Here is an 11,637-nt window from a genome sequence, read left to right on the forward strand (position 1 = left end):
GCTTAGAACAGATCATACTCAGCAAACACACACTATCAAGAGAAAGACAAATACCACATGTTCTCACTCATCTGTGGTTCCTAACCAGGATTAGCTCAAGTTGTTCGTATACCAGATAGGCAACTTGAGGCCCAGACAAAAGGGATGAAAGGGTGTGGGGGGAGGTGAAGGGAAGGTTGGGGGAAATAAAACTAAACCCAAAATGAACTGGTGCCATAGAAACCTTTCTCCTAGAAGGAAGACTAAAATATATAACCCTCAATGGAGTATAAGGGGAGTGTCCAAAAAGAAGAGCCCTAGAGAGGGTGGAATGAAGCCTAAGCTTAAAAAGTTTGGCTCTGACCTGTAACTCCCAGTACCAGAAATGGGTGCTATACACATTGGGCGATTGATTGGACAGACCTACAAGGTCTCCACAAGACAGGCTTCTGTCAAAGCACTTGATACCAGCTTGTGGCAAAAGGTAAGACCCTATTGTTGACAACATCAGATGCTGCCGACACAGAACATGGAGAGATTAGCCAGTCTAGTACTGGAAAGTGCTACATGAGCTACTGGGGGAAGTGGCCAACAACAGTATGAGCAAGCATGGGTCTAAGCTACTCAGAAGCACCAGTGCAATGGTGGCATATAGCCTTGGTAAGTAACCAGTGGCTTTCTGACTGGATAAGAGATCTGCTTGATGAAAAGGAACCCATATATGGAACTGCAAACCAGGTCTGAATTCCATGGAGACAAAAATTATATTCTCCAATGTAAACTCCCCATAGCCTTTGCCTAAAAGAGGGGTTACATATCCATCAAACTCTTCCTAAACTAATAACACTTTTCCAATTTAACCTATGCTCACTTCACTCTCTGTTGGCAAATCTATTTTTTCTGTTTCAGAAGGCAGAGAGACCTGAGGAACTAAACTTCATATCTCAACCAAGGTCCAGGTGAAACCACAGAGGAATTAGGAGACAAGCAAGACTGCTACTTCCATGGTGAGCCTGACAATCAGCACCAAAGTGCAGAAGACAGATGCTGAGGATACTCGACACCTACCAAAGCAGAAATCCAGAGGATCCTTAGAGCTCATCACTGAAGTAGACTTAAAACACATCCACCAAGGCTCAGAGAATTTTGCAGAGGAAGGGGCTGAAAGAATTTAAGACCCATAGGTTGAGATGTCATGTTCAAAGGCACTGCCTCCCTCCAGTAACTGAGGGCTGCTCATAACCCACAACCTCATGGGGAATATTAGCAACCGCACTGAAGAGGGGCCCCAGAGAAATTGGGGCAGGGAGAAAGGAAAAGTTAGTACCAAAACATAATGTAGCCATATAAAACATGTTCTTAATTTAAAAAAAATCCAAGTGTTTCAGCACTATTAGTTGCAAAGCCCATCCTTTCTCATGACGCTGCTGTAGTAACCGTGTCAGACATCAGTAGCTTACATGTGCATCCCCCATGAACCTTCTGCTCTGCTCACTGATTACTGGGGATGTGCTAACATAAACTATTTTGCAGCTTTATGAAGTCATTTATGTTAAGCTTCCTACTTTTTTTCTTTTTCAAATTTGTTTTGGTTATTCTAGATCCTCTGCATTTTCACAGGAACTTCAGAAACAGCTTTTCAATTTCTACTCTCTCTCTCCCTCCCTCTCTCCTCCTCTTCTCTCTCTCTCTCTACAAGAATTCTGAGTAGTATTGCATAGAATCAATAAACTAGTTTGGGAACATGTAGCATCAAGTCTTCAGGATCAGATATATTTATTTAGGTCTTCCTTCTTTTGGAACTGAATTTAATTCCTAGTGGATAGCTCTTTCATACTTCATCAGGATTTGCCCATAAATATTCCATATACTGATGCTATCTTATGTAGTGTTCTTTATTTTCAACTTCGGATTACTTGCTGCTCCTATATGTAATTGTTTTACTACTGAGCCCATAATATGTGAGCTTGCTAAATTTACATATGTCTTCTTTTCTAGGTTCGATTTTTTAACATTTTGTTCTTTTGTCTTGACTGTTAGAACTTTCATCACAATGCTAACTAGAAGTAAAAAGAGCAGCTATTTTTGTTTTGTGTCTAATTTTAGGGCGAGCCAAGTACATTTTCAGTAAAATGTTATGTTTTTTTTTTTCCCCATATATGCCCTGTATCAAGTTAAGGAAATTTTTTTCATCCTCATTTGCTTACAACTTTGATAAGGAATGGGTGTTATAATCTTAGCATGGCACTGCTTCTATGACTTAATTTCACGTGTGTGTGTGTGTAAGTGCCTGTGTGTGCATGCATGTGGAAACCAGAGATTGATGTAGAATGCTGCTCCCCACCTTAATTCTTTTGAGGGAGGGCCTCTCGCTGAACCAGAATTCACCAATTTAGCTAGACTAGCTATCCAGTGAGTCTCAGGGAATCCCTCTCTCCACCTCCTCAATGCTGGGGTTATAGGTGTCCACACCTTGTCTGTCATATTATATAAGTTCTGGGAATCAAATCCCAGGTTTAGAAAAACACTGAGCCATGTCCAAAGTCACAGACATAAAACAAAAAAACATAAAATGTATTGTCTTAACCTTTTGGATGCAAGGTCATGCTATGTAGTCAAGGCTGGCCTCAAACACAATTTTCCTGCCTTAACCTCCAGACTGCTGGGATTATAGGCATGCACCACTACACTAGTTTAATCTTAACTTTTTTTAAAAAAGAAAATTATTTATTTATTTGCAAGGGGAAAGACAGAGAGAAAATGAATGAATGAATGAATGAATAAATGAATAAATAAATAAATAAATATGGGCATGCTGGGGCCTCTTGCCACTATAAACAAACCCCAGATGCATGCACCACTTTGTGAATCTAGCTTTACATGGGGTATGGGAGAATTAAAACCAGGGCATCAGGCTTTGTAAGCTAGCACTTTTCACTGATGAGCCACCTCTGCAGCTTCCTTCATCTTTCTTTTATGTGTACAATCTATTCACACTGTTGTTCAACTTATCACCAGAACTTCATTGTGAAAACTGAATCTATAACCTTCACACAACAATCTCCTATTTTTTTTTTTGCCTTCCCATCTTCATGATAACTACCATTATACTTTCTACTTCTTTGACACTGGCTACTTTACATACTTCATGTAAAGGGAAGCACATGTGTCTCTTTTTGATTAGCTTGTTTCATTTAGCATAATGTCCTTCATGTGTCGCTTTCCTGGTTTTGATTATAGAATCCTAATTTTTACCACCTTTCCAGTAACCACATTTTGTCAGATGAATTTTCTTGCTGTGCTTTCAAAAGCATTTTCTCAAGTTGAATCCCTTTTATTACAAAATTAATTTCTTTCTTACTATACTGTTTTAGTTATCTATTACTGTATCACTTAGTATTACTCTAATCTTTCTCCATGACCACCCTAGTACTCATGTTTCACAATATGAGGCAACAGATTAGGATCACTTAGAAGTTTACTTAATAACAACCACTTGATAATTGTTTAATAATAGAAAATTAGATGAAATTATAGCTATTTTAAGGGATGAATTTAAAAAACAGGTTGAGGAGACAGCTCAGTAGTTCAAGGCTCTTGCACGCCAAGCTTGCTAGCCTGTGTTTGATTCCTCAGTGCCCACATAACATCAGATACACAAAGTGGTAGCACATGCATTTGGAGTTTGTTTTCAGTGGCAAGAAACCCTGGTGCACCCATTCCTATCTTTCTCTCTCTCTCTCTAATTACATTAATAAATATATTTTAAAATAAAATTACAAAAAATAAATATAAGATATATAACAGCAATGCAGTGGTAAACAAACTTAATTCATTTTCCCTTATTCCTTTCAAAATCATATGACTCACAATCAGAGTGAAGGGATAAACAAAATGTGTAAATTCAAACAACCAGTGAATGAATACAACTCCTCAGTAATCAAAATGGGTTACTAGTAACTGTATGTTACACTGGCCACTAAAAATACAATGTAGAACACAGAATAAGCAAATGTCACAGTATTTGAACTTCAGGGCTTCTATAAAATAGGCAACCACAGTGACAGGAGGCAAAGAGGCTTGGTATGGAGAAGATGGATAGAAATGTTCTATGTAGGTATCACTTACATAGGGATGTGCTTTGAGAAATGTGTTGACAAAGATTTCCCAAAGTGTGCTCACATAACAAAGAAGGCTACAGTGATAAACTAAGATGCTCACTAGAAGATAAAATTTTATAGGACTACTATGAAATATGTCATCTAGCACTGACCATCATCATGCAGTATAGGACTGTAATAACTGGACCACTATGAAACATGTCATCCATCACTGACCATCATCATGCAGTATAGGACTGTAATAACTGGACCACTATGTAACATGTCATCCATCACTGACCATCATCATGCAGTATAGGACTGTAATAACTGGACTAAATATTCAGTCCATCAGTGACCATCATCATGCAGTATAGTACTGTAATAACTGGACTACTATAAAATATGCAGTCCATAACTGACCATCATCATGTAGCATATGGCTATAATAGCTGGACTGGCAGTTACCTAGTCTTCTGATTGTGCTAAATCTTAATTAGCTATCCACTTAAAATATTTCAATACCTAAGAAAAGACTAATTAATGAAAATAGAAAGGCAAAACCCATACTATTAAACTAAACAAAATTTGGGTTATAGCACCCTCTACTGTAGCAAAAGAAACTGGCAAGGTTATTTGAAAGTACGGGGGTTTTGAAAATATAAAGAATGCTTGTAAGTAAATGTAAACGTCAATCATCTTTCCCCCCACCTGCCGTGTCCATCAGTCTGTCCCAGTATCTAACATTTGTAGTACACTGTGACAGTTCCAGAGAAGAATTAAGAAATAAAACCCATCATGCTCATGCTTGTACTCCAGTGTACAAGAGAACCCAGTAGTTAAGCAATAGTGGACTTCATGGGTGCTAGCTTTCTTGTAGTATTAAAGTTAGGGTCTGGATCCTGGGCTGCCATAAATATGGCACAGAGCCAACAGGTGCCAGTGGGTCTCTGTGATTCATTCAGATGACAGAAACACAATCACCTGGGAATGACTTAGAAATACCAATTTTCTGGCCCCACTCTAGACCTTAATAAACCCTGGTGATGGAACACCACAATCTGTGTTAGGAATCCTTTCAGATGATTGTGACACATGGTGCTATTTCAGTTTCCCTTCCAGAGGACACTGCAGCCTTGACGACTGCAGCCAGCAAAGCCGAGGCCCTGACTGCTGGTTTCCACAGCGTGCCCTGTGCCCTTCTTCTTTATCAATTCCTTGACACAATTTTAGCCACTTCTACTACCAAACAAATTATGGAGTTGAGTCCTAAGCCCCAGCCAGAAAATTACATGGGACTACTGTTTACGTAAACCTACTTGTGTAAGTCCTTCTAATTCTTTTAGTAGTCTCTCCTGGCATCAAATTACCCTTTCTTTAGTGTAGCCCCACAACAGATGATGAAGATACAATATCAAAAATCCTGCAAACTCCATGGAATTTACATTTGATTTTGGGAACATTTAAGGAAATTATACATTATGTTAGCTGACAGCTGCTATGAGAAAAGTAGAGAGATGATAGGGAGTTAGGGAACAATCTAATATTTTACAAAGGACAATCAGGGAGTGACTTGAAACAAACTATTACTTACGTGATCATATATGCAAACAGCTAACTGCCCTCCCCACCAGTTTGGGTAAGCATACCCAACAAACTCAAAGTCACTCATTGAATACCATGTGGTTGACAAACAGACAAGTTAAAAAGACCCTGCAGTTCTGAACCTTATGCTCTGCTGGTAGAGGCAGATAAACCACACACCTATGTCAAGAGACAACACAAGCCGGGCGTGGTGGCGCACGCCTTTAATCCCAGCACTCGGAGGCAGAGGTAGGAGGATCGCTGTGAGTTCAAGGCCACCGTGAGACTCCATAGTGAAATCCAGGTCAGCCTGGGCTAGAGTGAGACCTTACCTCGAAAAACCAAAAAAAAAAAAAAAAAAAGAGACAACACATCTAAGGGCAAAAGGGAGAAAGCGACGAACAGTACAGGGACACACTTGCAAGCTCATTTTCACAAGGATGCCCTCAAATATATACCAATTTAAATTTAGGGAAAGTGTGAGACATTTTCTTTTTTAAGGATGTAAATTCCTTGATGCCAGATAATTCCCCATAATCACTGATACATCCCCCAATCATGGAAAGAGCAGCTAGCAAAAATCAGGTACCTAACAATAAACATTTGTTGGACAATTTCATGACTGATATAGTATCTCTTTTCTACTTTGATGACAATATGCACAAAGCTGTCCCATGTTTGTGTTTTATTTATAAGAGTTAAAAAGTACGAACAGGAAGCTGGGCGTGGTGGCACACACCTTTAATCCCAGCACTCGGGAGGCAGAGGTAGGAGGATTGCTGTGAGCTTGAGGCCACCCTGAGACTACATAATGAATTCCAGGTCAGCCTGGACTACAGCAAGACCTTACCCTGAAAAACAAACAAACAAACAAACAAAACAAGTAGGAACAGGGCTGAAGAGATGGCTTAGTAGTTAAGGTGCTTGCCTGAGAAGCCAAAGGACCTAGGTTCAATTCTTCAGGACCCATGTAAGCCAGATGCACAAAGTGGCACATGCATCTGAAGTTCTTTGCAGCAGCTGAAGGCCTTGGTATGATCATTCTCTTTCTCTGTCTCTCAAATATAAAGCAGTTTAAAATAAAAAGTAAGAACGTTTAAAAGTTTATAAAGTAAAAGGCTATAGTAACTAAGGTTAATTATTGAAAAAATAGTTTTTTTTAAAAAATATTTTATTTTTATTTATTTGAGAGAGAAAAACTTCCAGTTCCATTCTTGGTGAGTGAGCCATATAAAAATACCATTTTAAAATCTTTTGGTTTTATTTGCTTGTCTTTCAAGGTAGGGTCTGACTCTAGCCCAGGCTGACCTGGAATTCATTCTGTAGCCCCAGACTGGCTTACAGCAATCTTTCCTCCTATGTCAGCCTCCAGAGTACTGGGTTTAAGGGCATGAGCCATCACATCCAGCTCTTGGAATCTTTTATACTACATTTTCATTGTATCTTTTCTATGTTTAGATATATAGATGGCACTGTGCTACAACTTCCTGGAATGCTCAGTCCAGGTGTAAGTGGCTTACTACACAACCCAGAGGTTCAGCAGGCTATTCCACCTAGGTTTGTCTAAGTTTATACAATAAGACACTTATTTTCAGACTATGTCCCTGCCACTTTGAGACCTTACATGGCAAAAAAAACTTACTAGAATCTTTTGTCAAAATTTTGAATGAATCGTTTCACTCCTGCTCTAGCCATCATGACTGTTCTTGAATCTCAAACTGCTCTCTATCCTCATCATTTTTATGACTGTTATTCTCTCTCATTGATTTTTCTCTCCCCTGTACTGTGCCTTGGTGTGAGTCCATTTTCATGCACTGTGCTAGATCTGGATTTCTTTCAAGTGGGAAATTCATGTCCTTCATTTCTGATACATTTTCTTCTTCATTCTTTTTCTTTTCTCTTTTTTTTTTTTTGTGTGTGTGGGGGGTTCAAGGTAGGGCCTCACTCTAGCCCAGGCTGACCTAGAATTCACTATGCAATCTCAGAGTGGCCTCAAACTCACAAACATCCTCCAACCTCTGCCTCCTGAGTGCTGGGATTAAAGGTGTGCCACCATGTCCGGCTTAGTACATTTTCTTGAATTATTATATTTTATTATAAAATAAAAAAATTTAAGTTTAAAGAAACTCAAAGCATAGCATCCATACACACACATGACAAATCTTTTCTGTTCTATGACAAAGGTTTCTAGGTCAGTACTGCTTACCAACATTTAGAAGTAGGGTACTACAAGGCTAATTGGAAACTAAGGCAGGATGGGATTTACTGTTGGGCAATGGATGTTTTGGCCAGAAAATCTACTGTGTCAATATTATGTTCTTTCTTGTGAGCAAATCAATTTTCCCAGGAGGACATCATCCACACTACCTACTTTTAGCAGTACCTGTGATCTCTAAATATAGCCTCTATAGTTCAAACTCTTTAGACAAGAAATCTCAAGACAGAGATGAGGCAGGAAAGGATATGGAGTCTAATGCTCCTAGGTAAGTGACCACACCCCCAATTCCAGTATTCAATCCTCCTGATCACTCCACAGTACCCATGATGTGCCCACTGTGTTTAGACCAATGCCCTGGGCAGCAGATACTCACTCAGCTTTCTCTACTGAGCATGCCACACTGCCCATAACAATGTACCACCGTGTTCAGATCAATGCCCTGGGCTGCAGGTACTCAGCTTTCTCCACTGATCACTATGCTGTAACCAGGATAATGTGGTATCATGCTCAGATCAATGCCATGGGCTTCAGGTACTCAGCTTTCTCTGGTCTATTATATCTTCCATACATGTATTGACCCCTGTCCCATTCTGGCACTGGAATTATAGACATATGTTACCAAGCCTTGTTTTTCGACTTATGTGGGTTCTGGGCATTGAATTCTAGTCCTCATTCTGGCACTGCAAGCACTTTACTGACTGAGCTCTCTAGCCCTGAAAGCAAATACATTTACTGTGACGTTTATTTAACTAGGATGCAGCAAAGGTATCACTAAAACTGTCACTGTTTGTTAGTCCACTGCTCTTACAGCTATTTACACAGACTCAAGTCTATTTACATAAGATAAACAACAGTAAGGAATATGTAAAGGTAGGCAACTGAGCATCAAGACAGATGCTCCACCTTGGCAATAGGGTCACTGCAGACAAGGAAAAGGAAATGAAGAAACAAGAAAACAGGCTTAGTGTCATATGGGGAAGTGATTGGAAAATAATAGTACTGGTGATCATTAGAAAAGGAAAACTTGAATTATATGAACATTTATAATGACTTACTTTTAAGACATGTCCTTTTCAACTGTAATATTCCAGAATATAGAACTGTTAATTATATCAGAATGCAAAATCTGGGCAGAATTTTTTTTTTTCCCCCCGAGGTAAGGTCTCACTCTGGTCCAGGCTGACCTAGAATTCACTATGTAGTCTCAGGGTGGCCTCAAACTCATGGTGATCCTCCTACTTCTTCCTCCTCAGTGCTGGCATTAAAGGTGTGTGCCACCATGCCTGGCTTGGGCAGGAATTTTTGACCTTTTGCTCTGCTGATGTATCTCCAAGTGACTTGAATAAAACCCAGCAGTAAACATTTATTGAACAAATGAATTGTTTATGAGTTGTCCCTTATAGATAAAGGAAACAGAAATATGAAATTAGAAATAAGAGGAAGTGATACTTTCTATGCCTTTAGGAAATTGGACACCACATTTTCCCAGGCCCATTTACAGCGTTCTACTGAGGGTTTTAAGTACAAGCCCCAAATTGACTTTTTCCTTTCCCACTGTTTCCTTTACGTCTACCTTTGTAGGAAAGTTCATTAGGAGGAGGGCTGGCTATGGCTACATGTCATTTGGTACCATGAAAACATCCTGATCATTCCTAACAGATTTTATCAGCTACAGCAGTGAGCTCAAGTGTAGTCCCAGGTCCAGCATCATAACTTCTGGGAGTTTGTCAGACATGCAAATTCGCAGGATCCACGTCAGACCTACTAAAGCACTATACTGATGGGCCCTGGCATCTATGTTCAAGGAGCCTTCTAGGTTAGTCAAATGCACATTCAGGAGCTGAGAACAGAGTAACTTAAAGACATTATATGTTTATTTTCTTGGACACAGGTTCTTGTACCTGGCCTGCAAATGACAATGCTCCTGCCTCAGCCTCCACAGTGATGGGATTAAAGTCGTGCCCTACCACACCTCAACACTTGCTGGATAAAATTATAGTCTAAGCCATTCTTTTAGAGAAACTGCTAAAGCTTTACAGCTATATTAAAAATTTGGATAAAATGTAGTGTGATGTAATAGTTATAATAGCAATTAAACAGTAACACTTGTCTACAAAAATGCTAATGAGCAAAGAAAATAAGATACAGACTCATAATGGAATCCTCTTCATCAATAAAAAACAATAAAATTTTGTCATTTCTGACAACATGCATGGAACTTAAAAATCATTGTGTTAAGTGAAATGAGCCAGACAAGTAACTGCGTAATCTCACTCTTACACAGAATCTAAACAAGTTGCCCCATAGATGTTGAAAGTAGGATGGTGGTTATCAGAGACTGGTTAGAGGAGTGAAAGGATAGTTATCATTGCATACTGGGTACAAAGTTACAATTACACAGGAAAGAGAACTTCTGGTATGCTAGTGTATATTAAGGGGAGATTATATATGGCAACACCGTGCACCTCAAAGAGAAGGATTCTGAAAGTTGCCACCAGAAAGAATTGGGTAATGAACATTAATGAATATATAAGCTTATTGAAACATTACATATTACTTCTCTTTATGTGCCAGTTAAAAATAAATTTACTTTTAAAAATTTACTTACTTTAATGTTTCAGCGAGAAAGAAGCTTTGTTGTACATCATCATGTGTAGGAATGGGGGAGTAAACATCCTTGACTCCAGAGAATCCTCCACTGACACGGCAGTACTTTTCAATAGCCTGTGCAAGAGAGTAAATAGGAGAATTAATTCCATGGAATTCCAATGGTGAAAAACAAGTCTAAGATTGTGATCAAAAGTTCACGGAAGCCGGGCGTGGTGGCGCACGCCTTTAATCCCAGCACTCGGGAGGCAGAGGTAGGAGGATCGCCATGAGTTCAAGGCCACCCTGAGACTACAGAGTTAATTCCAGGTCAGCCTGGACCAGAGTGAGACCCTACCTCGAAAAACCAAAAAAAAAAAAAAAAAAAAAAAAAAGTTCACGGAAATCTGTATGAAAATTTGAACAATATATTCTTTTAATAGATAATACACAACTACAGTTTAAAAGCTAACCATTAGGAAGTACTTTTATATGCTGAAGTTAAGGGTTTTAGATGCACTAACATTTGAATTTCATAACCCTAGAAGGTTAACAGCTCCACTTTTCAGAGGAAGAAATGGAGCTAATTTGTTCCACATTACCTGATATGCTCTACTGCTTGACTAGAACTTCAAATTCTTAATTTATATTTCCTTGCGCATCTTTGAACATACATAAATGAAATCCCAATCAAAATGAATGTATTCATAACTCTACTTTTAAGCTAAAGCAATCAAATATTCTGCCTACACAGGTGGGAGAATTAGTTCATTTATGAACAGCTGAAAGCACAGTGATTTTGTTCTTTTTTTACTCTAATTCTGAGATGCTGGCTATTCTAGTTATAGTTATTTAACTAATCATTACTGTCTTGGTCTGTTGTACCTCCCATTCTTCTTTGCTAAATAAAAAGCTAGTTAACACTGAAAAGTGTTTAATCAAATTCATTTTATAGGTTTGCATTTATTATAACTTTTAAAGAGTTCTTGTATGGGATTTGTTCTTTACATGCTCCCTTTAACCCAAGCTGCTTTCACTCTTGGTTGGATAATGTTTTATTTTACTGATGGGAAAGAAAATGGAGGAGAGCCTAGATCCCTTGATAAAACTAGAAGATAGCCGATGGCCCACCATGAAACTTGCCACCTCTACCACATATGACTGAGTCCA

At 38.9% G+C, this 11,637-nt stretch overlaps 1 protein-coding gene across 1 annotated transcript in view; it reads right to left on the reverse strand.

Annotated features, from left to right (window-relative positions):
• Man1a2 (mannosidase alpha class 1A member 2) overlaps window positions 1-11,637 on the reverse strand; it is a 183,784-nt gene that overhangs the window by 17,202 nt on the left and 154,945 nt on the right. Inside the window, exon 12 of the mRNA XM_004667515.3 lies at window positions 10,490-10,605. Coding sequence (XP_004667572.1) covers window positions 10,490-10,605 — 116 coding nt within the window. The remainder of the gene's footprint in view (window positions 1-10,489; window positions 10,606-11,637) is intronic.

The sequence above is a fragment of the Jaculus jaculus genome, chromosome 19, assembly GCF_020740685.1.
Source record: "Jaculus jaculus isolate mJacJac1 chromosome 19, mJacJac1.mat.Y.cur, whole genome shotgun sequence".
In the NCBI taxonomy this organism is placed as follows: domain Eukaryota; kingdom Metazoa; phylum Chordata; class Mammalia; order Rodentia; family Dipodidae; genus Jaculus; species Jaculus jaculus.